Consider the following 27,698-nt stretch of genomic DNA (forward strand, 5'->3'; position numbering starts at 1 on the left):
TTGGGGGGGGGGTGCCTAATTCATCTCGGACCTATTCATTTGTAAAATACAATATAATTACCTGAAAAATGAAATATGAAAACAATAACAAACATAGTCCAAGTTTTTATTCTTACTTTCAACAGACATACAACCCTTCTGCCACGTTGCTCTAAAGTTTCAGAGCAGGTACTCTCAAATTCTGTACCTAACTTGGTCAGGAACCAGGAACAAGTGGTTACTGGACCCATTCCAGCCCTCAGACCACACTAAAGCCACACAGCCTTAGCACTCATGGGGGGCTAATTACTGGGATTGTCAGATCACTGTGGTTAAGCTACATGAAGGTACTTGGTGAACTGCAAAGAGCTCTACAAGATTGGTGGGGCTGTGGTCTTGGCCACTTACACGTGAGTAAGCTGAGGGGCCTCTGGGAAGGGAAGGACTTGCCTGAAGGTGCAGAGCCAGAAAGACTCCAAAGTGCAATCACTCTTCATGCAATGCTCTTTCCACCCTGCCAGGGCACTGGGCCAATGACTAGTCCAGATGGGGAAGAAAGGCTTGGCCTCTTCAGCCCAGATCAGGACAGCTCTGATGGGCCACTTCTGTTCAGCTTCTCCCTCTACCCAATTCCATTGCCTTCCCTCCCTTCTGTAGGTGTTGACCCCAAGAACTCTCCCTAATAGACATCCCACAGGCAAAACGTGCTTTCAGAATCCACTTCCTGGAGAACCTAACCCATGACCTCATGCATATATGAAGAGTTAAATCTCAATATATGACTAGAGAGATTAACTAACCTGTCCAAAGTTGTACAGTTTTTAAATGGGCTTTATGTTTTTGGAGTCAGGATTTCAACTCAGATCGGATGGCAAAGCCAGTGGTTTTTGCCTTATGAGTGAGATCTTCTGACTACCAGCTTGGAAAACAAAGGAAAGGATCAGAAAAATTGTATTTAAGTTGTGAAACTTAAAGTAACTGTATTCAAAATGGCGCACCACTTTGGAAGACAGTTTGGCATTTTTTAAATAAAGTTGAATATAGGCTTACTGTACAGCACAACAATCATGGTCCTAGCTATTTACCCCACTGATTTGAAAATAAGTCCACACAAAAACCTGCACACCAGTGTTTACGGCAGCTTTCTTCATAATCAGCAGAAACTGGAAGCAACCAAGATCATCCTTCAGTAGGTGAATAGACAAACACACTGTGGTACCTTGAGGACAGTGGAATACTACTCTGAAATAAGGGGAATGAGCTATTAATTCACACAACAATGTGGATGAATCTTAGATGTGTTTCGTTAAGTGAAAGAAGCTTTTTGATTCCACTCATGATATTCTGAAAAACGATGACATAGGCATGGAAGCAGATCAGCTATTGCCAGGGATTTAGAAAGGGCGAGGCATAGAAAATTCTTTAGGTTGGTGGAATGAACCTGTATGGTATGGGACTGGTATATGATTGATACCATGCATTTGTCAAGACCTACAAACAATGAACCTTAATGTATAGAAATTAAATCGTAAAAGACCAACCAAGAAGCCTGGCAATTCCAAGATGGAATGCGGACTTGTGACAAAAGAATCTTTTTTTGTTATTTTAAAGGAAGTTAGGTTTTATTTACTTATTTGATAGATAGAGAGAGCATAAGCAGGCAGAGCAGCAGGCAGAGGGAGAGGGAGAAGCAGGCTGCCCACTGAGCAGAGAGCCTGATGTAGGGCTTGATTTCAGGACCCTGGGATCATGATCTGAGCCAAAGGCAGACACTTGACTGACTGAGGCTTCCAGGTGCCCTGTGATGAAAGAATCTTTAAACTGTATTATAAATACAGGTGGAAGGGAACAACTGCCCTAAGGAACTTTGGAAAATAGGGTTTTGACTGGAAACTCTAAGACTAACATTAAAATAAATTGTACATAAATACCATAGTGTAGTTAAATTTGAATCCTCATGGGGGTGTGCATCAACAATTTGGAAACGGCTGCACTGTATACTGAGAGTGCACAAGTAGGTAAGTAGATGGTGGGAGCTGCTTTTCTCACTGTTGGGGAGGGAAGTTACGGAAGAGCAAGGGAGGAAGGCTAGAATGAAAAGTGGGAGACATCAGTATGAATTGATGTCTAGTTTGACAGACAGAGAGGTAGATATGGAAATTATCATAAGTATGTATGTGTGCATGGGTTAGCTTACATACGTGTATTTCCTACCTCCTAGTTCTTTCTACTGAAGGAACCTAGAATAATATCACCCCAGTAGCCTTGTTGGGCAGGGAAAATAGAGCCTGAAGCATCTTTGAGTGTCAGAAAGTAAAGAAGTACTCAAAAAACAAAACAATGGGAGCATCTTAAAGGAAACCAGGAGACAAAATGAAAAAGCTCCCAATGGCCATGGCTGGAACAAAACAAAACAAATGCCAGTATTTGGACTATAATCCCAAATATGAAATATATGCCCATGAGTACATACTGATAAAAACAAATGTTTGAATGATAATAAAGAAGTGGGGGAGAAGAGCCAAATTTCTCTTACAGAAGAATCCTAGATCCTTGGACGGAGATAGTCTGCCCTCGAGGACATGGAGCTTAACCCACCCCACTTGAATTGGGGGATACTTAGTGGCTTGCTTCCAAGAGTGTGGGAAGAGTTGGGGTTAGCAAAGGGAAGGTGAGTAACTATACCATGGAACCATCACAACCTCCAGGTGATCAGGGTCAACAGCAGTGATAAGTCACCTTGACACTATGTGCCTTTGATATGATGTGATGAGAACGACACCTCCCTTCTGTGGTCTTCCTCTCCACACCCCATGACCCCAAGCTGACTAGGAGAAAAACATGAGATATATCTGAAAGGAGTGACCTTCTTTTCTGCAAGATACTTGGCTAGTAGTCCTCCAAAGGGAAAGCCATCAAACAACCAAGGAAAGTCCGAGGAACAGTCACAGACCAGAGGAAGCTAAGAACACAGGACAACTACATGCATAATGGTAACGTTTTAAAGATTCTATTTATTTATTTATTTGTTTGACACAGAGAGAGAAAGACAGAGAGAGTGCACACAGGGGGAGAAACAGGCAGAGGGAAAGGGAAAGGGAGGCTCCCTACTGAGCTGAGAGCCTGACGAGGGGTTGGACGCCCTGATGCAGGGCTCAATCCCAGGACCGTGAGATCATGACCTGAGCCAAAAGTAGATGCTTAACCCACTGAACAACACAGGTGCCCCCAAACCAGTGAAATTTAAATAAAGTTGTGGATTTTAGCCAATACTAATGTTGGCTCTTTAGTTGTGACCTATGTACCACAGTAAAGAAAGATGCTAACAGTGGTGGAACCTGGGGGAGGAGTACTTAATTACTCTTTACACTGTCTTTGCAGCTATTCTGTAAATCTAAAATTATTCTAAGATTTAAAGGTTTATTTTAATTTAAATAATTCAGAAAAATCACTGTGGGATGTCTTGCTAGTTTCCTGAGGCTGCTGTAACAAATCACCACAAACTTGGTCACTTGAGACAACAGAAATATCCTCCCTCACAGTTCTGGAAGCCAGACAACCGAAACAGGGTACACTGGTATCAGTTTTAGAAGGGGTTCACAGGGCTGGGCTCCCTCTGGAGACTCTAGGGGAGAATCTGTTTCCTTGTCTTTTCCAGATTCTAGAACTGGATAATAGATTCCTTGGGTCCTGGGCTCTTCTTACATGTCCAAACCCGGTAAAGGAGCATCTTCCAACCTTCCTCTATTCATTGTCACATCACCTTCTGCCTCTGTATCTAGTAGGGTGTCTCCGCATCTCTATTACAAGGATACATGTGATTATATGTAGGGCCCCTCCGGATAATCTAGGATAATCCTCTCATCTGGGGAAATACAATTTCATCACACCTACAAAGACCCTTTTTTATCCAGGTAAGGTAATATTGATAGGTTCTAGGGACTAGGACCAGGATATCTTTCATGGGGTCATCGTTTAGCTTATTCGAGATGCCAAGCAAATTATGTGTTCTCTCCAAGCCTCAGGTCCCTCATCCAGAAGTGAGGTACAAATGTATGTAAACGAGGAGGCCTGATCTGCCACCAGACTTCTTCTTTCAGGAAACAGGAGCCTGAAAAGCTTCCTGTCCTGGGAAGAGGAATCCTGACATTCCTCCTTCCCCATGGGCCCTGCTCCTCCAAGTTAGTGGGGTCCATGGCCAGGACGTGGTGGTATAGGGAAAGAAAACTCAGCTGGGAATCCTAAGATTTGGATCCAAATTTCAACTGTCGGCAACTTGTAATGTGACTGCAAAAAGTCACTTTCCATAGCCAGGGTATAGTGCGACTCTATGAAACACGTGGACATTAGTCCTGCCCCAGGAGAGGGCTAGAGTGGCACATTGGGTCCCTCCTGCCCTGAGATGTTATGATTACGGATGTTCATACTGCCCGTTGGCTCCTAGTAACAAGGTAACCTTTTAACTGGAAGCCAGGGCCCCCTCTCACAGGAGGGGCAGTCATGGGGAAGTTGGGCAAATCACAACTTGTTTCTTACTTGCTTCTACCTGGGCCCCATGAGTCTAGACCATGGGTCAACAAACTTCGACATGTGTTTAAATAACCCAGGAGCTAGGAGTGACTTCTACAGATGAACATTTGCAATCCATTTGATGGAAAGAAACACTAACTTTGAGCCCCACTTAGAAATGTCATTCTCCAAAAAATTCTGTTCTTCTCATTAGTAGACCTGCATTACAAAAAAAATGTGCTCTATTATTTACTTTGAATTCTGGCTATTAAAATTTTGTGGAAATTTATTTCCTCTCGTGTCTCCTGTCTTTTGTTTCCTACATAATTTCCTTGATTTGCCTCTTAGCTTTCAGAGCTTCTACCAGCCCCCACTTAATCAGTTGCCCTATGTTCCTTCTCAAATCTGTCTTAAGCCGACCCCAGATCCACTTTGCCCTTTGGAGCCCGAAAGATCTTTGTAGTGCAGCTCTGACACAATCATTGTTCCTGGCTGAAATTCCCAATGGCTTTTCCATGCCCTCTGGATGCCTTCTTGGGCTGGCTTACAGCAGGAGCCTGCCTCCCTTCTGACCTACTCATACCCTCCTCCAGCCTTGCTGAACATCTCCCAGCTCCCTAGGGTACCTTGATTCCCCTAGAGCCAGCATTTTGCACAAGCCTTTGCCTCTGTCTAAAATGCCTTTTACCCTACTCCCTTCCACCCACATCTAATTCCTCTTGATCTCTTAAGAGACGTTTTTATTTTTATTTTTTTAAAGATTTTGTTTAATTATTTGACAGAGAGAAATCACAAGTAGACGGAGAGGCAGGCAGAGAGAGAGAGAGGGAAGCAGGCTCACTGCCGAGCAGAGAGCCCAATGCGGGACTCGATCCCAGGACCCTGAGATCATGACCTGAGCCGAAGCCAGCGGCTTAACCCACTGAGCCACCCAGGCGCCCCTTAAGAGTCATTTTTAGACGACTCTCCCTCTGAAAGCCTTCCCTGATTGTACCCCCTCCAGGCTGGTAGGTGTCTCCTCTCTGGGCTTCCTCAGTCCCGTTTCCTTCCAGCCAGGCACAGATCACACTTTTTAAATGCCTGTGACCTCCACCAAACCAGGAGCCACTCAGAGCTGGGGTCAGTCTGATTCTGCGCTGATGACCTTGCTTTCCAATGGCAATGCCCCTGTTCGTTGCTGCCACTTGATGGGGAAGGGGGCTACACGTCAGGAGCCCCAGGTGTTTCCCTTCCCCCAACCACAGATTATCACCCGCACAGGGCAGAAGGTCTCTGACCTGCTGATGGACAAAGGCCTGGGTCAAAGGTGGGAGTGGAAACTTGGGGGACAAGGAAGGGGCAGGGGAGACAGCAGTGAAGCTTCCAGACACTTTTATCAGTCTTCTACAAGTAACCCAGACAGACACGAGCCTGGGTTCTGGGGCTGGTGTGATGCAGGCCATTGTAGCCAAAGGTCAGTCTCAGCAGCCAGCTGCAAGCAGCCTGGCTCTGGACCCTCCCCCTCCCTCGCCCTCCCCTGAAAGCCAGGAATAGAAAGGACCTGGTCAGCGGTGCTTCTAGTGCAAGCTCAGGCATATGTGAGCACAAGTGAGTGTGAATGTCTGTGGATATGTCTCTGCAAGCATACCCACGCACGTACGTGGCCTGGTGTGTACGTACCTGTGCGTGAGCCTGTGTGTGCATGTCCGTGTGCCTCAGCTCAGAAGGCTTGCTGGCACAGTCACACAGGTGCATTCCTGGGCCCTGCGTGTCTGAGTGGGACTATGTGCACGGGTAAAGGCGGGAGTTGAGAGGGTCGTCAAGCTCCCTGAGCCCCCTGAGCCTGGGACCTCTGGCTCTTTGAGGCTCCCCGGTACCCTCCACCTTCATGCCAAAGTGCCACTCGAGTGACAGGCTTCAGGCTCTCAGTTTGTCCGCGCCCTCACTCCTTCTCTCATCCATTCAGTGCTGTTGGGAAAGACCCAGAACCTGAAATGTTAGGATGAATCCCAAAGGTGGTGCCAGGACACTGTCAGTGCTCTGCCAGAGTCTCTTTGATCATTGCCCTGGGCCCTAGTCCTTGTTCTTGTCAACGTCTTCTAACACCTGCCCTGAAACTCTCTGGGCCTCACCTGGGACTCCTTTAGCCCCACATGCAGAGGATGGTAAACACCTGGGCACTCAGACCGCCCGCGCCGCCCCGCCTCACCCCAGGTGACCCTTGACCTGGACCAATAAGTGAAAGCCCAGCTGCCTGGCTCTAAGCTGGAGCACCCTGGGGCAGTGGCGGGAATGGAGGGTTGCATTTCTGCAGGATCCAGCCATGCTTGCTCAGAGTTTGGAATCTTACCGTTTAGCTTTCTTGTCTTCTTTGGCCTACAACACCCTCTCCAGTTTCCCCAGCGGGCATTTCCTCAAAAAACCAGTCTCACAGGGGCAGCTCTTCTCAAGCTCAGCTTCTCAGGAGCCCGACCTGGAACAGGGAGAGGGGCTTAGAGACCACTTCGCCCAACTCTCTCCCACCACCCCACTGAACAAAGGGTGTTGAGGCCTGAGAGGAGAGGGAGTGTCTCCAGAGGTTCCCCCTTGGGCAGGCTGTACTCCTGCCCCTCTCCGCAGCCCCCGCAGCCGGCACCTTCCCCACCTCCCCTGTGGGCCCCGGGCCCTCTCTGGAACACTGCCAACAGCTCTGGGTTGGTTTCTTTGGCCTGCTTGGGTACACCATTCCTGAGAGTGTCCCCTTAAACCATCATCTCTTCTTGGAAAAAAAAGTACCCAGACTCAGAAAACAGGAAAAAAGAAATCTTCCAAGGTGGAAGCCAGCCAGGCAAAGACAATTCAGCCAACACTGCTCACCAAGAGCGCACGGCTTGGAGGCAGATGGGATCCCGGTGGACAGAACCTAGACCTTCTCATGCTCACATGAGGCACCATTCTGGGTACTGGAAGACCTGGGTCCCAATGGCAGCTCTGTCGATGCCTGGCTGAGTGACTTTAAGGCAGTCCCCTGACTCTTAAGGGACCCCATTTCCCCATCTGTGGAAAGCCTGCTCAGGACATGGTGAATCATGGCGTTCAGAGCACAGGATTCAAGCCTCAAACCTGCTTCTTAGGCTCCTCACACTCTGAATGAGACAGCGGCTTACCCCATCTGGGCCTCAGTTTCCTCATTTACACTGGGGAGGACAGCAAGACTGGCCTCATTGTTTGTTGTGAGATTTAAAGAGCTTCACTCACAGGGAGCGCTCCGTGGGTCCCCAGCACACAGAGAGCTTTGGGAGGCTGAGGGTTGTTTGTGCTCCTGTTATGTGCCATCTCAGGGTTGTAGAACTGCCTGGGCCCCATGGCCACACTGACTTGAGACAATTCATATCCTTTGTCAAAGCCAGATGACAAGGCACCAAGGAGACACCATCTGGTGAAGGGAGAGTTTCAAGGGTTTCCCTCTTCCCTGTCTCGACTGTCTGAACTCTAATGCCTCCCCTGGCTTCAGAAAGAAGACACAGTGCCCCTGGGAGCTCCAGACCAGGGTTGGGTACCCAGTGGGTATGCACAGTGGGTGAGCTAATAATCCAGGATGGGTGTGTGTGCATCTGACAGGATCTGTTGAAGGGCATAGACCACCTGCACTTCCTTTCTATGTAGTGAAATGGATAGAAATAATGCAGGCTTACTCTTGTTTTGTCTCTTCAGGTTAGAAAACGTGTTTTTGTCAACTTTCTTTTCAATTTTTTTAAAATTTATTATTTTTTAAAGATTTTATTTATTTATTTGACAGAGAACACAAGTAGCAGAGAGGCAGGCAGAGAGAGAGAGAGAAAGAGAGAAGCAGGCTCTGCACTGAGCAGAGAGCCCGATGTGGGGCTCCATCCCAGGGTCCTGGGATCATGACCTGGGCTGAAGGCAGAGGCGTTAACCCGCTGAGCCACCCAGGCGCCCCCAATTTTTTTTAAATGATAGTACAATATAAGTAACATAAAAGTTACCATCTTAAATTTGTTTTTGTTTGTTTGTTTGTTTTACTTAAAACAGACATTTTATTCTCTCACAACTCTGGAAGCCAGAAGTCCCAAGTCAGGTTGTCCATAGTGTTGGTTCCTCCTGGAGGCTCTGACGGAGACATCTTAACCATTTTAAAGTATATGGCTCAATAGCACTAAATACGTTCCCATTGTTGCAATGATCACCAACATCCATTCCTAGAACTCTTTCATCTTCTAAAACAGAAATTCTATATCCATTAAATAGTAACTTCCCATTTCCCCCTCCCCCCTTGTCTCTGTTTGTTTGAGTCTGTGCAAGATGAGGGTTTGGTGGTATGAGCCCTTTAACAAATATTTATTAATGGTTTCCGGTGTTCCTGTCCCTGTGCTGGGCCTAAAACATGGGAGGGACTCAAGGCTCATCCCTGGCCCTGAAGGGTTAGGCTTCCATAAGCCTGAACAAAAATGGAAGAGAATTTTTTTCATGTCTTCATTCAACAGAACTTTTGTGACCTGGTCAGGCCCATGGGGCGAGGAAGCTGCAAGGGAAGACATCCAGTCCCTGGCCTGGAGATGCTGTTGTCTGGACCAGGGACAAGGAGCAGCTCAAACTATTGACCTTCCAGACTTCCCTACTCAGGCCTCTCTGCTTCAATGGATCCTACCTGCCATCCCACAGAGGGAGGCACGCCTGCTGGGAAAATGCAGGGGAGCAGGCCCTGTGCTGCCTGGAGTTCACGGGAAAGTGCCAAATCTGGTTCCTGGATTCTGGTTCAGCTCTATCTTGATCTTTGTCAGTGACCTTGGCCTACTCAGTCTTTGGATCTCACTCTACTCTCAAGTTGGGATCAACAATCCTTGACACACACCTTCAAAGCAGCTCTTGTCACAGCTAAATGAGATCATGAATATGAGTGAATTTTGATGATTCAAGTGCTCTGTGAACATGAGGGTTCTGATTGCCCATCTTCTCTGATTTTTAATTTAGAGGAATAGGCATCATGAGGTCTGTGGGATGACAGCTCCAAAGTTATCCTTCTCTCCCCTGCTCCCTGACACAGATTCAACTAGTCCCAGCCTATCAGTTCAATCTGCACTCTACAGAAGGACTCTCATGTCCAGAGTTGGCCAGGGTCTGAGCAAAGGTCACACAGCAAATGGAGTCTTGCCCTCCCCTTGCCCAGGGAGTCTTTTTTTTTTTTTTTTAACTTGGCCTACCTGGCAGATCCTCTTACCAAAATAAATGAATAAATACTTCATATATCACAAATAGTAGTAGAAGGAACCTTGGAGATTATCAAGAGGAATAGTAATATTAATAATGTTGCTTTTCTTAGTATGGTACTATTACTGCTACAACTATTACTACTACTGGTACTACTAATGATGAGAGCTTGCTTAATATGATATGCCAGACATTACAGAGATAGATTTTATTATTATCTGCATTGGATAGATAAGGTGACCGAGGCAGAGAGAGGTTGAGTACCTTGCCTGGGGTTACTCTGCTCTGTGGTGTGAGACTAGGATTCAACTCCAGGCACTCTGGTGTGCAGCCCCCACCCTTACTCCTCTTCTGTGGGACTGCATTGCACAGCTGGGGAGACTGAAGGGATTTGCTCAAGGTCACACCTGAGGGGTAGTTGCCCCTTAGGCCCTGACATACAGTCCCTGTAGATGGCAAGAATGAATCCTCCTGAAGCATTGTTCTACATCTACTCCAGTTCATGCCTGGAGCTCTTTGGCTTGGCACTCACATAGCAAGTCCTCCAAAACAGCACGTATAAATGTTGTTACCTTTGGCAGGACACAGAAGAAAGGTGACTGCCTGCTATAAAAGTAGGTAAGAAGAAATCAGATAAACTCATGAGTCTTAAGGTCTAGTATGGCCTGCATGTCAGTTGGAAAGGACAGTTCAGACTGGGCTTGCAAGTTCTTCTCTGCAGTCTTCTACCTAACACTTGCAAGAAAGATTTGGTGAAACACTAGAAAGAACTGCCCTCCACGGCTTTGGACAGTTAAATAAAACCTTAATCCCTTGTTCTGACTCCCTTCTGACCAAGCAAAAGCCTAAACCTCTAGGGAAGGGACAGAAATCATTTTGTTCCCAGGATCTAGGTAAAAATACATTGCCTCTGGACAAAGAGTAGAATCGAAATTCATCTGACTCTTCTTTCTTCCCTAGAACACAGGCCAAGATCCACTGGTGTTATAGAAAAGATAGAAAAACTCAGGCAGACAGACAGGAAATGTCTCTAGCCTAGGATCCTGCAATGATACCAAGGAGAGGTGGGCTACCAGTGGTCTTTCTTCTACAAGACCAACTGCAGATAGAAGGCAACTGATAGTTGTCATGGGGACGAGGCTCAGGAATGCTGAGATAACCCTCCCCTCCCCACAAGACCAAGGTGTACAGGGCCTGCTCAAGACCCAGCTGAACCTGCATGAGAGAGAACTCACTGAACCCACCATGACCCTAGCGCAGAGTAACAAGGCAACAGTAGTGTACCACTCAGGGGTACAAGGGCATGGAGAGAGTTGTCCACCATGGCACAGGACTATGAAAACTGGGAAAGCCTTCATTCACATTTTAAAATTTGCTTGAAAGATCACTTTTAAGAAACTGAATAGTCAACCCACAGAATGGGAGATAATATTCACAGAGCATGTATATGATGAGATTGGTATCCATAATATATAATATCTATAAAGAACTCTTAGAGCTCAATAAGAAGACAACCCAATTAAAGGACTAAGGGCAAAGGATGTGAATAGACATTTCTCCAGAGAAGATTAGAAGTGGCCAACAAGCATGTGAAAAGATGCTCGATATCTCCAGTCATCAGGGAAGTGCAAATCAAAACCAGGTGAGGTACCCCCTCACACCCCCTAGAAGAACTAAAATCAAATAGTCAGAAAATAACAAGAGTTTGTGAGGATGTAGAGAGATTGGGGCCATCAAATACTCCTGGTGGGGGTGGAAGATAGAGAAGGCATTCTGCAAAACAGTCTGATGGTTCTTCAAAAAGTTAAACAGACTTATCCTTGGACTCAGCAGTTCCACTCCTGGGTCTCGACCAAGAGAAAGGAAAACATGTTTATGAAAAATCCACACATGAATGCTGATGGTGATAGCAGTATTATCCATAATAGCCAAAGGGTGGAAATAACCCATACGCCCATATCAACTACTGAGGGGAAAAACAAAGTACACTGCTCTCGCAATGGGATATCATTTGACCATAAAAAATACCAATTCTTGCACAAGGACTGTCTTAATCCACTCAGGTTGCTACAACAAAACACTACAGACTGGTTAACTTATGAACAGCAAGTTTCTTTCTCAGTTCTGGACACTGGTTCAAGATTAGGATGCCAGTGTTGATTGGGTTCCGGTGAGAGCCTCCTTCCACGTTGCAGACCAATGGCTTCTCGAGGTGTCCTCACAAGAGAGAAAGGAGCAGCTAGTTCTGTGGGGTCTCTTTTATAAGGACATTAATCCCAACGAGGGCTCCACCCGCATAACTTACGCACCTTCCCCAAACTCTACCTACTACGATCACCTTGGGCGTTAGGTTTTTAATGTAAGAGTTTTGGAAGAACACAAACACTTAATCTATGGCAAGGATGAACCTTGAAAACGTGTTAAGTGAAAGAAGCCAAACACAAAGGATCCCATATTACAACATTCCATTTATATGTAATGTCAAGAAGAGGCAAATATACAGAGATAGAAAATAGAGAAGTGGTTGCTTAGGGTTGGGAGGGGTGGGGGCCTGGGGAGTGAGAGCTGAAGTATGGAGGTTTCTTTTTTAAAAAATTGTGATAAAATACATATAACAAAATTTACCATTGTAACCATGTTGTTTGTTTATTATTATTATTATTATTATTTTAGAGAGGGGCTGGCAAAGGGAGAGGAAGAGAGAATCTTAAGTGGGCTCCACACCCAGCATGGAGCTCAATGTGTGACGACCCTGAGGTCATGACCTGAGCCAAAATCAAGAGTCAGATGCTTAACTGACTGAGCCACACATGTGGCCCACATTGTCACCATTTTAAAGTCTACTATTCAGTAGCATTAAGTACATTCACGGTATTGTATAACCAACACCACTATCTAGTTCCCAGAACTTTTTCATCCCCCAAACAAACTCTGTGCCTACTCTCCCTTCCCTCTAGTTGCCCTGGCAACTACAGGGTTTTTGTCCCTTTTTATATGATATTTCTTTTTTTCTCTGGCTGCTTTGACATTGACTTTCTATTTTTGGTTTTCAGTGGTTGATCAGTGCATCTAGGTATGTATGTGCTTTGTGTTTGTCCTGCTCCAGAGTCTCTGGACTTCCTGCATCTGTGATTTGTTATCTTTCATTATTGCAAGACTCAGTCATTGTCTCTCCAAATATTTTCTCTTCTTTCCTCTCTCTCTTTTAAATTACCGAGACTCCAATTATATGCATCTTTTGACCATCTGATATTGTCCCAGAGCTCTTGGATGCTGTGTTCTCCCCTCCCCACCTACATTATTTTTTCTCTTTATATTTCATTTTGGATAATTTTCACTGCCCTAGATTCAAGTTCACTGGTTCTTTCCTCGTTGTTTTCAGTTTGCTGGGAGTTCTTTATCTCTCATATATATATATTTTAATTTCTAATATTTCATTTTATTCTTCTTTTTTTTAAAGATTTATTTTAGAGACACAAAGAGAGAAAGATGGAGTGTGGCCAGGTGGAGGGACAGAAGGAGAGGGAGAGAAACAGACTCTGCGCTGAGCCTGGAGCCCAACATGGGGCTCAATCCCATGACCCAGAGATCATGACCTGAGCCGAAACCAAAAGTCCAACACTCAACTGACTGAACCATGTAGGTGCTCCTGATTCTTCTTTTTTATAATGTTGTCTCTATGCTAACCAGCTCCCCATCTGTTTCTACAGGCTGTCTATGATCTCCTTTTGATCCTTCACTTAGTAATCGTAGTTATATTAAAGTCTCTGAGAGACAACATTGTCTGTAGACCTGCACAACAAGCAATGTTGAAGGAAATTCTTTAGGTTGAGTGCACTCGACAGCAGATGGAAACCTGGATTTACACAATGAAGACTGAAAGAAATTATAAAAGAAAGAAACAAACAAACACAGCAACATGGGGTGCCTGGGTAGCCCAGTTGGTTAAGCTTCTGCCTTTGGCTCAAGTCATGGTCTCAGGGTCCTGGGATCCAGCCCTGTATCTGGCTCCCTACTCAGTGGAGAGCAGGCTTTTCCCTCTGCCACTTCCCCTGCTTGTGCTCTCTCTGTCAAATAAATAAATCTTAAACAACAACAAAAAGAAGGTAAATACACAAACCTTTATTCTTATTTTTAATCACCTTAAAAGATAATTGATTATCCAAAGCAAAAATAGTCATAACATATAGAGGCTTTTTTTTTTTTTTTTAGGTTTTATTTACTTGACAGAGATCACAAGTAGGTAGAGAGGCAGGCAGAGAGAGAGAGAGCAGGAAGCAGGCTCCCTGCCAAGCAGAGAGCCCAATGCGGGACTCGATACCAGGACCCTGAGATCATGACCCAAGCCAAAGGCAAAGGCTTAACCCACTGAACCACCCAGGCGCCCAACATATAGAGTTTTATAACATCTGTGGAAATAAAATGTATAACAAAAACACACAGAATAGGCGAGAGGAAATGGAAGTATACCATTAAGAAGGCTGGTTCGCCTGTACACGAAATGTACACTATTCTTCAAAGGTAGATCCTGATTAAGTTCAAGATGTATATTGTGAACCCCAAGTCGACCACTAAAAACTTTTTAAAGTGGTGTAATCAATAACTCAGTAGTGGAATCTAATGGAATTACAATAAAATACTGAATTTATCCAAAGTAAACTTTGTCTTGAAAAGAGAAAAAAAGATATAGGATCAGATCTCAAAAATAGAAAACTAGTGAGATAGTACATTTAAATCCCACCATATGATGGTGAATGATCTTGTTAAACACCCAGTTGAAAGGAAGAGATTGTCAAACAGACTTTTTTTTTAAAGACTCAATTATATGCTCAATTATAAGAACTGTACTTTTATTTATTTATTATTTTAAGAACCCCACTTCATGTGTTTATTTTTGAGGGTAGCTGACTCACACTGTTACAGGTGTTTCAGGCATCCACATAGTGATTGGACAAGTTCATACACCAGGCTGTGATCATCACAAGTGTAGCTACCATTTGTCACCATACAACACTATTACAGTGTCACTGACTATATTCCTCATGCTCTGCCTTTTCTTGCCATAACTTACTCATTCCATAACTGGAAGCCTGTATCTCCCCCTGCTCTTCACCCATTTTGCCCATTTTCCCACCCCTCTGCAACCATGTTTGTTCTTTAAATTTATGGCTCCAATTCTGTTTTTTGGTTAATTCATTTTTTTAGATTCCACATATGAATAAAATCATACGGCATTTGGCTTTCTCAGTCTGACTTATTTTACCTAGTATAATACCCTTTAGTTCCATTCATGTTGCTGAAGATGACACAGTCTCGTCCTTTTTTATGGCTGGGTAATAGTGCATTGTTTATACACACACCATGTTTTCCTTATCCATTCGTTTATCAACAAACACTTAGGTTGCTTCTGTATCTTGGCAACTGTTAATGCTGCAATAAACATAGGGTTCCATCTATCTTTTCAGATTAGTGTTTTCATATTCTTTGGGTAAATACCCAGTAGTGCTATGACTGGATCACATAGTATTTTTATTTTTAATTTTTTGACGAACCTCTATACTGTTTTCCACAGTGGCCATATCAATTTACATTTCCACCAATAGTACGCATGAGTTCCTTTTCCCCCACATCCTCACCAACACTTGTTATTTCTTGTCTTTTATATTTTAACCATTCTGACAGGTGGAAGGTGATATCTTATTGTGGTTTTGATTTGCATTTCCCTGATGATAAGTGAAGTTGGACATCTTTTCAAGTGTCTGTTGACCATCTGTATATTAAGGACTTCGCTTTAAGTATAAAAACATATAGGTTAAAAAGGGGTGGAATAAGTTACACCGTGCAAATCAATCAACTAATTGATTAGTTGATTAATTAGTTGACTAATCAACTAATATATCATGCCTAATATGTTAATATCAGGCAAAGTAGATTTCAGAATAAGGAATATTACCAGAAATAGTGATATTATATAATGAAAAGGGATCAATTTGTCAAGAAGACAATAATCCTAAATAAATAAAACTTGATAACAGATCTTCAAAATATATGAAGCAAAACCTGATAGAATTGAAAAAATAAATACATCCACAGTTATAGTTGAAAACTTCAAATTTCCTCTCTCCATTCAGTAACTCTATTGTTCCAATAGAACAAATAGACAGAAAACCACAAGGAATTAGGAAAACCAAATAACAATATCAAATGACTTGACCTGATCTTTACAGAACACTTCACAGCATCCACAGAATAAGTACTGATTTCCAGTGTACATTAAAGATTTGGGGGGAGAAAAAGAGATTTGCCAAGACAGACCATATTCCCATATTCTGCCCCTGAAAAAAACCTCAACAATTTTAAAAGAAAATCACATGAAATATGTTTTCTAATAAAAATGGAATCAGGGGTAACTGAGTGGCTCAGTGGGTTAAGCCTCTGCCTTCAGCTCAGGTCATGATCTCGGGGTCCTGGGATCAAGCCCTGTATGGGGCTCTCTGCTCTGCAGGCAGCCTACTTCCCCCTCTCTCTCTGCCTGCCCCTCTGCCTATTTGTGATCTCTCTCTCTCTCTCTGTCAAATAAATAAATAAAATCTTAAAAAACCCAGCTTTAAAAAAAAAATGGAATCAAATTATTAATCAATAATTAAAAGATATCTGAAAAATCCCAAATTTTTGGAAACAGCACACTTCTAAACAAACAATGGGTCAAGAGGAAATTACCAAGGAAATTTTAAAGTATTTTGAACAGAATGGAAATGAAAACATCAAAATTTATGGGATACAACGAGAATAGTTAACAAATGGAAATTTATAGCATTAAATGCTTATGTTAGAAAATAAGAAAGGCTTGGAATTAATAACCTAAGGTTAAGAAAAAGAAAAAATTATATTCAAAGCAAGCCAAAGGAAGGAAATAATAATGATAAGATAATGATAAAGATAACAGCATGATAAAGATAAGATAATGATAAAAATAAAGATAATGATGAAGATAAGAGTAGAAACAATGAAATAGAAAACAGAAAATAGTTGAAACCACAGATTGTTATTGGGAAAATAAATAAGATCATAAACCTGTAGTCAAACTGGTCCACAGAAAAAGAAAAAGGAAAACTTGTCAATATTAGGAACAAAAGAGAAATCCTGTCGATATTAAAAGGACAATGAGTGAATATTATCAACGACTATGTGCCAATATATTTGATATCTTAGTTGAAATGTCCTAGCAGAGGGGTCTTAGAGTGGCCATTTCCCCCACCCCATCTGTGCCTGGCATAATACTGAGATTTGTGCAGACAAGAAGGGAAGTGCAAACCACAGAATGTCCGAACTGCCGTAGAGAACAATCCTCCAGGCTCAAAGGGTTAGCCTGGCAGAGGTCACATCGGGCGAGCTGCCCTGGTTCAAATTCCCCTGAATTTATTTTCAGACCTGAACCTCTTCCTCAACACCAGGTACATCAGAAGTGACAGCCATGACTTATTTCTGGGGATTGCCCAATGGCAGTGTTGGAAAATCCCCAGATTTTGTCTGTCCTTCCTATCCAAGCTAGCTCCACAGCACCATCCCAATACAGGACTGACAGGGTAGTTCAGCTCCTCTCTTCCCTCTCGCCCTTCCTCCCTTCCTCCCTTCCATCCAGGCTCAGGTGAATTAGAGCAAGTGAGTGCCTTGGCATCAGACCAAGTAGGATACCAGTCTCAGCCCCTTTTCTCACTGTCACCTCTCTACTCCTCAGTTTTTTTTTTTTTTAAGATTTTATTTATTTATTTGACAGAGAGAGATCACAAGTAGGCAGAGATGCAGGCAGAGAGAGAGAGAGGAGGAAGCAGGCCCCCTGCCGAGCAGAGAGCCCGATGCGGGACTCGATCCCAGGACCCTGAGATCATGACCTGAGCCGAAGGCAGCGGCTTAACCCACTGAGCCACCCAGACACCCCTCCTCAGTTTTTTTCATCTTTAAGTTTGCTGTGAATTCATATCTCCAGGGTTCTGGAGTTTGCATATCCAGTATTACGCACAAGGTCAGGGCTGAATTCATTTCCATCTTTGGTCTCTTCCCTAAATGGCCTGAAAACTCCAATGAGGACTATTACTTCCTTTTCTCAATTTGATCTTGAACTTCAAAAGTTCCAGGAGGTTTGGGACTGAGTCAGACTTCTCACTATTATATCTCTAGTATCTGAACAGGTCTGGCAAAGAGTATATATGTGATAAATGTATTGAATGAGTAAATAAATGAATGAATAAATGATGACAAAATTTATTCTGGGTGACATGAGATGTAATACAGAATCCCGCACTATATTTTCTAGGTCCCATGAGTGCATGTGATTGCAGAAGCAGGGAGTGGGCAACGAAATAAGATCCAGTCCTTACCCCTGAGGAAGTCAATACATTCTTTTCTGATGTCTTCCCTATATCAGGTCTCATCCTAGGTGCTGGGATCTTTGAATCAGCTTTGTCTGATTTGCCTACAATCAGACAGGGAGGAATCTAGACAGATAAATTATATAAACCCTTTCTCCAAAATGTGGGCTTCTCCAAACTAGGTACTTCTCCAAGATGTGAACTTCCAGAAGGCAGGGACCCTGCCCTATATCCCTCTATATTCCTAATCCCTGGTCCCAGTGTTAAAGTTCAAATGAACGTTAAACAAGAAAACAGCACACAAACAAAAAGTGGGTTTGGTTTTAGAGAAGGCTTCTTGGAGGAAGATGTGTAAAGATAGGAAGGCTGGGCAGGGTGCAGAAAAAAGAGATACTTTTCAGTTCAGGAAGGGAGAAGGGTACCTCAGCTCAAGGGCACCTAAATTCAAGAGCACAGTGTGAGCAAGGACCCAGAGGGAGAAAGTGTATTCACGGACCCAGCAAATAACCAGATGTAACCAGAGAGATGAATGCGTATCAGAGAGGGGCATGGAGGAAGGCTGGAGGGAGTAGTAGGGGGCAGAGTTACACGAAGCCTTGAATGCCGTGTTGAAGAGCTCTGGCCTCAACCTAAAGCTGTGGGAGCCATACGTGAAAATGGTTGGATTGTGCATTCCAGAGATCATTCTGCGTGTCAGCGTGGAACACAAGGATGGAGACAGGGGACCTGTGAAGAGGCTAGTATAGTTGTCCTGCAAAGGGAGGTGGTATGGCCCAGAAGAGATGGAAAGAGCTTTGTTGTGCTTCTCAAGGGTGGAGGTGTCTGTGTATATGTTTCTAGACATGCATTCTTCCCCAGAGGGTCAGCCTAATCAAAAATTTCAAATCCACTCAGTTTCACAACCCATTATATCCAAAGCCTGGGGGAGGCCAACGATACTAAAGAAAGAGACTGAAACACATCTATCTAGCATCTGACTTTATATTTCTTATAAAGAGAGATTCAAATCTCTTTTACAGGCTTTCAGGGTCTTCTAATCTTGGGTATCTCATCTAAAATATTTCTTTTCCTGCCTTTCTTTGTGTGTCCTGCATGCTTTGTGTCAAAATCCTTGTACAGGTTGCTGATTGAAAAACTCCACAAGGCCAGGCTGCGAGGGAGTGGAGCCTGAGCTCATCAGGACCCCTCACTCTAAGAGGAGCTTCTGTCTGAGACAGCTAGCTCTTCTTCCCTAGCAGGGCCCGTGCATGGCTGTTGGTCACCTGGCCCACTCAGGAACTCTGCTCAGGGCCATGGGCCTACACATAGGCCAGCTGGGGAATCCAGTAAGGCCACTGCAGAGGGAAATGGCGCATTCATACCACCCTCTCTAGGTGACTCAGCAACAGACCCTGATAACCAACGCTTCCTTCTCTCAAGAAACACCAAACAGCCTTTAAAATAAGCACTTTTGGGGCACCTGGGTAGCTCAGTGGGTTAAGCCTCTGCCTTCAGCTCAGGTCTTGATCTCAGGGTCCTGGGATGGAGCCTTGGATTACATTGGGCTCTCTGCTCAGTGGGGGCCTCCTTCCCCCACCTCCCTTGCCTGCCTACTTGTGATCTCTCTCTCTCTGTCAAATAAATAAATAAAATCTAAAATAATAATAATAATAATAATAATAATAATAATAAGCAGTTTATTCCATTGGCCTGAGAAAGGGCCAGGATTTTGCATCTACTATAGAACCTAGACTCCTGAACCAGACTTACCTGGGTTTAAACCCTGGCTCTGCCACTTCTTAGTTATGTGGCCCTGGACACATCTTTTAACCCCTTTGTGCCTAAATGTCTTCATCTGTGAAATGGGGCTAATTCTAGTAGCATGTACTGCATAGGGCTGTCATGAAGCTGAAACAAACCCACACATGTAAAGTAGCTGGAAGAGTAACTTAGTTAGTAAATGCTCATTCAAATCTAGCACAGACCTGCTGTCGTCCACAATCCCGCCTCTTCTCCCTTTGGGAAGATGTGAACTGCTCTAGCAGTCTCCCAATGCTTCTCCAGCGGAACTCGATCTTCACACACATTCCTAGTCTCCTCTGATCAGGCCTCTGCTCCTTCCAGGACCCTCGGTCTCATTGTGATTTTCCTTTGGGAGCTGTGGTCCCGCTGAGGTGCTATTAGTCTTTTCCGCTGCCCTCTGGTTTCCCTGGTTTCTCTGGGCATTTCACTCCTTCATAGGCTTTCAGACAGTTTGCCTCATCAGGGCCTGTCCTCCCAATTCTTAGTGGCAATCATAATACTTCTATTGATTACATTTGTTGAATGCTACACACCAGGCTCTGTACTGGGCACTTTCTGTTCGTTATTTTAATCCTTACAATCCAAGAAGGAGATACTTTTGTTCCCATTTGGATAGAGCACAGGGAAACTGCGGCTCAAACACAGTAAGCAACATTACCAGGTGGTGAGGTTAGGGCTGATTCAGTCTGCGGCCCGAGTCAGGGTCAAAGTGCATATGGATTAGGAGAAGAGCCTTGTCTGGATTGGCTTATTACAGTTCCTATAAGAATGATCCATTCAGACCTGTCCTGAGCACCTGCTCAGTGTGATGGTTGTGACCGGGTCCCAGCTCTTGAGGGGCTGTCCTTTGCTTCCGGCATGAGGGACATGAGCCGTGCCATCCTTAGTGGGTTGAGTCCCCTGTGCCAGCACTTACTACTCTGCACTGAGTTTCCAGCTGTGTTCCCAGAGTCCTGGAACCTGGACTATAGGGGCTACCCAAGTGAGAGGCTGACCATCTGGATCCTGGGCCCATCCCTGCCAAAACAGAGTGGCCCTTGTCATCTATTGTCGCCTCATGGGCTTCTGAATAAGGGTGGACTTGAAGAAAGAGTTGCACTGCTAAAGAAAGCTGGGAAAACAACTGCTGAATAGTTAAGGTCTTTTTAAAAACATAATTGAACTATAACATTAGATTCGGGTGTATAAGATGACCCACTATACGTATATATTACAAAATGATCACCACGGTAATTCTAGTTAACATCCATCCTCACACATACTCACAGTTTGTTTTAACATGTCTGTTTCTGCCTTGAGCATGCAGGCTCCTGGAGAGCCTGGACTGCACCCCGGGCAGCACAGGGCTGGGAGGGTCTCCGAATGCACCAGGAGCTCCCTGGCAAAATACGGTTTGCCCCCTTTCTCTGCAGGGTAACGGTCTTTGGAGAAATTGAGTAAGAACCTTGCAGACAGAATGAGGCAAGGGGAACTTTCGTTACACATTGCAACAGAGCATTCGAAAATGGGGCTGGGGCTGTGCTGATGGCTTGATCCCAAGATTCTCAGCCCCGTTCCTCTCCAGATGGCCAAACCCATCACACAAGATCAGCCAAAGGCTACTTCCCAGCTCCCCCAATGCCTGGCGAGGAGCCAGGAGTCATCCTCAATCACCACTGTGGGCTGAAGGCCCATGTCCATGTCCATGTCACCAAAACCTGGAGATTCTAAGACCTCAGCACTTTCCTTCTCACCTTTGGCCCTGCTATCACTTTAGTTCAGGCAGTGTTATCCTCATCTCTCCTCTCTCTCCCTTCTTTCCCTTCTTCCTTCCTTTCTTCCGTCTAGTATTACCCAAATGCCACCTATGGGCCAGGTCCAGCACTGGGCACAGGGACACAGAGAGCCCTCTGATTCTACCTTTGCCCTCAAGTAGCCTGTCCTGGGCAAGACAGCTATGTAAACATGAAGAGTAAAGGTGCTCCGAAAAAGAGAAGCCAGGGGTCTGATGGGGACACAGAGCAAAGAGAGGGTCCTCCTGCGGGTCATGTGCTGTGTATCTTCCATTTGCCCTCCTAGGCCCACTCTCTACCTTTCTCTATCCTGCGTACTTCCTGAATTCTCTGTATGGACTGCATTATTGGGCTCCCTTACCCTCTGGCCAATGGGAAGCCCAGCAGAAGACCAGTGGGAGGGAGAGAGCATGACCCTGCCAGGTCACCATGTTGGCCTGTTCCCCTTCAGTGAAGGCTGGGACTATCAGGGGGCCTGATCTATGCAGCTCCCCCTCTGCTTGGCCTCCTTCCTTTGGACCTTTAGGCCACATGCCCCCATATTACTAGCTTTGGGGTACTGCACTATCCCTTGAGTTTTCTCTATATTTGGCCTATATTTTTGCAAAGTTTTTGTATTAAAATTTCCTCCAGTTACCCAGTTCCAGAGTGATTGTCTCCTGCTGGGACCCTGGCTGATACAGGCCATAGGTAATCAGGAAGGATGCTATGGAGGTGACAGCTGAACGAGTTCTTATTTGGACCATGATCTTTCTACACCATATGTCACCCCTGCTAAAGCCCTTTATGGCTCCCCAGTGCTCTGAGGATAAAGTCCAGACCCCTTCGCCTGGCACCTAAGACTACAACATTTAGCTCTTGCTGACCAAGAAGCATGTAGACAGAAGGACACTGGAGGCTTGGAGGGAAGGGAAGCAGTCCCTTTAGGGGTCCCAGGCAAATTCCTGGATGACGGAGGAGGTAGGTGAGGTTCTGGACCACAGAGCCATGCCAGGCTCTCCTCGCCTCCCCTCTGAGTGAGCTGAGCACTGGCAATGAGTTTGACCTAGACAAGCCCTAGCCATGGGGCATAAGAACTCGTTCAAATCCTAACCCCAACATGACATCTGGCAAGCTCTTTGATTCTCTGAACCTCAGTTTTCCCAACTACAAAATGGGAATAATCACTCAGGGCTATGGGGGAAGTTTAAAGGAGATAATGACTGAATGGGAATTTGCTCTTGACAAGCAGTTCCAGTAGTGGGGGCTGGTCCCTCTCCCCAATCTCATGAGTCAGGGAAAGCAGATGGGCTGAAAGTTCGGGAAGGCCAGAAGGTAAATCCCAGGTTAACTACTTCCTCACTTTGTAGTCCTTGACAAATCACTTTGCCTCTCTGTGCCCCTCTTGCAAGGTGGGGTGATACTCACCCCTGGCAGGGCAGCTGTGAGGATTGGGTAAGTGCACACAGACTGGAGCCTGGCATGGAGCAGGGTACTTGATAAATGTTTGTGTTTGCTTTTCACCCTGGGCCTCTCTTAAAGGCAAGCATTCTCTCTGCCTTGCAGTCTGGCCATGTGCAATAGAGAGGCCAAGGCTGCTGTCAGAGTAAGGAGTCTCAGATTCTCAAGTGTCCAAACCCCCAAAACTAAAGAACGGCACCCATAATTCCCAGCACAACACTGGTGACTGGGGCGGGGGGCAGTGGGACACACCATCCTTGGTGAAGCCCATCCTGGTCAGTACCTGCTTGGTCGCTTGACTTGGCCTCTCTCCTCCTGGTTTGGTCAAAGCACCCAGGGACTGGTTAGGAGAAAGATAAAGGAAATGTGACTCAGGTCCCAGGGCCATCCTACTCACATAGCTGCAAGAGAAGCTGGGCAGACATTACAGATGGGAATGCAGAGATGTTAGGAGGTGTGGGGAGGGGGCCAGGAGAAGCCAGTGCCAGAGTGAGTCCCCCACGCTCACCTCATACAGGAGACCACAGTCCCAGGACAAAGAAAGCTGCCACGTGTATGTGAAGGGCCAAACCCAAGGCACGTGTTATGGCCCTATTCCCCAAGCCCCACCTCCGTACCATTAGCCCACCTGCTCTTCCTAACCCTCCAATCTAATCAAGGTGCCCTGCTTTTCACACCCCTCCTTTGCTCCATCCCCCACAGGATGAAGACCAATTTTCTCAGTAGGATTACAAGGCCCTTCAGATCTTGTCCCTCACCACCTGTGCAGTCTCCTCTTTTACTCCTCCCCTGCCTGCACCCTTCTTCCAGCCACACCAGGGTGCTCCCAGGGCTCATCTCCAGGCCTTCCCCCATGCGGTGGCCTCTGCCTGAAGGCCCTTACCCTTCTCTCAGCCTGGCAAAAACATACTGATGATCTCCCATCCAGGGGCAAATGCCATCTCCTCTCCGTCTTCCCAGTTTAAGACATCACGTCTGTCCTGCCTTGCACCCACAGACTCCATCTGCAAAACCACTCATCAATAGGCAAGGAAGATAATCTTGCAACATGTGCCTGGCACTATGCTAGGCTTTTTCGTATCTTACTTCATTCAGTTCTTAAAGCATTTCACAAAAATAATAATTATTCCCATTTTACAGATACGGAAACTAAGGTTCAAGGAAGGCAGGGCCAGAATCAGACTCCAGCTCTGAGTGCAAAGCTGCTGTGCACTAAACCCCTCCGGGAAGTGCGTCCAGCCCCAGCCCAGGCAGGGGCCTCTCTTCTCTGATTCCTGTCCCAGCACTGCCAATAGCATCTGTGTTTCGCTGTCTCCTGTGTCCTGGACCCTAACCCCTCATCCTCGTGAACATCCCACGGGCAGGGACTGGGCTGGCTGAGCTGGGTCCTCAGAACCCCGAGGTGCAGAGATACTCTGTGGGCTTTCTTGAGAACCAGATGGAAAAGTAGAGGCAGCTTGGGTGGTTTAGGAGCCCAGGCTTACCCTAACTAATCTGGGCACCAACGAGACGCAAAGCCCCGACGCCCAACTTTCGCTCTTAACCAAGTGCTTTCCCCCGCCGCGGGCTGACAGCGCTAAGGCGACCGCAAGTGCTCTGCGTCCGGACCCAGGAGCCGCGGGTCACCGTGGGGAGCCCAGGAGCCCGCGCCCGCCCCCTCCGCCCTACCCCCGGCTCCCGGCCCCCGGCCCAGCCCGCGCACCGCGGCTCTCCAGCTCCCCGGGGACGAGGGGCGGGCCGGGTGGAACCGCCGGCCCCGCCCCGGCCCGCGTCGGGCCGCCCCGTTGTGAGGTGATAAAGCGCCGCGCTCCGAGCGCCGAGCGCAGTGGCCGCCGCCGACGGCCCGCTTTCGGCTGCTGCTCGGGCCGCGACAGGCCGTGCGCCCCTAGCTCCCCGCGCCGTAGCCGCTCCAGCGTCGGCGCCGTCCGCCCCCTGCCCACCCCCGGCCCCCCTCCGAGCTCGGCGCGAAGCCCTGGCCCCGGCGGCCGGGGCATGGGCCAGGGGCGCGGGGCAAGCCGGCTTCCCGCGGGGCCGTGAGCTGCAGCGGCTTCAGCATGAAGACCCTCATAGCCGCCTACTCCGGGGTCCTGCGAGGTGAGCGGGGGGGCCCCCGGCTGCCCCGCCGCGGGTGGGGGTGGGGGTGGCGCGGCGGTGGGCCCGGGGTCTGCGGGACTTCCGCAGCTTTCATCCCGGGCTGGAAAGCCGCAAGAGGGTTTTCGGAAAGGACGGGACTAGGACTCTAAGGCAGGTAGGACTGTGTCCTTATAACGAGGCTACGTTGCTGGCGAACTGGCCTGCGTGCAGGTTGAGGTTCCAACCCCTTTCTCTGCTTTTCTGAAAGCATGCCGCCTCCTCCCCGCCGCCCATCTAGGTTTGGGAAGAGGGAAGCATCCTGGGGACCTCTTCAGCGTTGTAGTCAAGTCTGAGTTTAGGCTCCACTCCTGCCCTTCATCAGCTTGTGTCACCTTTGTTACATCACTTTTCTTCTCCCAGCTTGTTTTTCCCCCATCTGTGAGAGGAGGTTGATATTTAACAAGAGCTCCCCAACCCCAGCACTGGGGGCCTTGGCCCCTGGCATCTCCTTCCCTTCACTTCTCACCAGGTGGAGCAAGCCAGGAGAGACTGGATGGGGCAGAATGGCAGGGTTTTGCAATCCCCTGAAAGAGCCAACAGCCAGAGAACATGCCTGGCTGGGAGAGGTGTGCCCACACTGGGCTCTGCCCTCCTCCCATCCTGGAGCCCAGGATTGAGAGCCCACTGGGCGGCAGCAACTCAGCCACAGAAGATGGGACAGAGGACCCTCCGTGTGGCCCAGGCCTTCTTCCACCAGTGTGGAACTGAGGCCCTTGCTGACTATATAGATATACACCTGTGGTTGGAGAAATTGATGGGAAGAGGCATGACCTTCCTGAGGTTTCCTTAACAGATGCCTTGGCTAAGGGAGACCCTGGGAAGTCCATCACAGCTGTCCTAGGTCTGTGTGTGTCTTGAAGTTTCCCTCTCTCCTCCTAAGTCTTTATTCTGCTTGCTGAACCTCTCTTACTTAGCAATTTTTGTTCAGTAACTGACAGTCGCCTACTCTCCCCACCTTCATTATAAAAATAAAACATACTAATTATTGGAATTTTGAAAAATTGAGAAAAACAGGAGGAAAATAACCACTGCTGGCCCATCAACCAACCAAAAATAGCTTCCTATTGCTGTGTTAGTGTATTTCTTTGCAAGTTTATTTATACACATTATATAAAGTTGAAGGCATGCTATAGCTAACAGTTCTGAATTCTGGTTTCGCAGAGGATTTCCTGTCTTGCTCAGAATCACTTAGAGTATTCTAGTGGTTGCAGAGTAACCACCCTGGAGCTGTATCACAGTTTAACTGTGTCCTGGGCACTGGCATTGGCATTGCCCTTGGAGTGCTGCTCATTGCCCTTGGAGAGCTACCAAGCTGCTGTTGCCATTTTGGAGGCAAGCAGCCTGAGCCGCCCCATGACTCCAGCCCAATAGCCTATGACAGCCTCTTCTCTCACTTAAGAGTGCTTTTCTGTTCATTGTACCCTTTGATGCCCATGACAAGGGAAGGAAGGGACTTACCCATGTTTGTGCTTTTAAAACATGCTTTTGTCTCCAGGGAACAGGATAGTGGTGCTCTCTGTTTATAGTCCTTCCCAGCGATCCCCTTCCCTCGCCTCTGCTGTCCACCGGCTGTGAGCTATATCTACCAAGAGCTGTCAGCTCATGTTTTTTACCTCAAGTTTGTATTTCAGGAGGACTTTTAGTGAATGATTTTGACCAAGTCACTTAATATCCTATCAGGAGCATTTCTCCATGTTGTTTTCAGATCTTAAGAACTACCCCTGCCTTTTTTTTTTTTTTTTTTTTTCAAACTGGCTGCAAGGAATTCCATCACGGGCTGGTATGAAATCCAAACCAATCACGTGTTAGCTCTCTGGATCTACTTTGGTGAAAGACTGGGTGGGGTAGGGGAGGGTGCTGAAGAAGATTTTAGGTTATCTAGGCATCTCCATTAGACTGGCTTCTTACATCCTTGGTCTTTGAAGACACTCCTCAGTGGCCTGGTTTGCCTCTCTGGATAAGTGTCCACTGTTGTGAGGTGGTGAGCCCCTTGTCAGTGGCAATATTCAAGGAGAGACCATGGATTCTGTGAAAGGAAGTCCTGTGTTGGGTGAGAGATTGAAATAGATACCTTGGTGACTGGTTTCTTATCTAAAAGAAAAAGGCAGCTGTAGAAACATGGGTAAGTGGGTGGCTATTGGGGGAGATGGGAGTCTGTGTTGGTAACTTCTGATATTTGAAGGACTATCCTGTCCCTGGGGAGGAGGCTGCTGAGTTAGTCATGTTTGCCTCCCTATCTTTGCCTCTGGACCAGGGGGCTCTTCAGGTCAGAGCCCTCTGAAGCCTGCCTAGATCCTCAGGATTTAGCACGAGATCCAGAACAAAATGGTGGCAATTCGGGTAAAATTCTGAGCTGATTTGTTTGTTCTGTTCTTGTTTGTCCCAAGGCCAGGAACAGGGGTGGTATTACATGGGATAGGTTTTGATGTGATGGAGAAATCCTAGTGTGGGTAGGGATGGAGCTCCCTGTTATTGGGGGTATGCAAGCAGGAGCTTGGTAGGGAGGGAAACTAAGAAGCTAGATTGT

General features: G+C 46.4%; 1 protein-coding gene across 1 annotated transcript in view; it reads left to right on the forward strand.

Annotated features, from left to right (window-relative positions):
• The first annotated feature begins 24,842 nt into the window (after positions 1-24,842).
• DGAT2 (diacylglycerol O-acyltransferase 2) overlaps positions 24,843-27,698 on the forward strand; it is a 31,271-nt gene continuing 28,415 nt past the window's right edge. Inside the window, exon 1 of the mRNA XM_059411112.1 lies at positions 24,843-25,132. Coding sequence (XP_059267095.1) covers positions 25,093-25,132 — 40 coding nt within the window. The 5' untranslated portion in view covers positions 24,843-25,092. The remainder of the gene's footprint in view (positions 25,133-27,698) is intronic.

The sequence above is a fragment of the Mustela nigripes genome, chromosome 1, assembly GCF_022355385.1.
Source record: "Mustela nigripes isolate SB6536 chromosome 1, MUSNIG.SB6536, whole genome shotgun sequence".
Taxonomy (NCBI): domain Eukaryota; kingdom Metazoa; phylum Chordata; class Mammalia; order Carnivora; family Mustelidae; genus Mustela; species Mustela nigripes.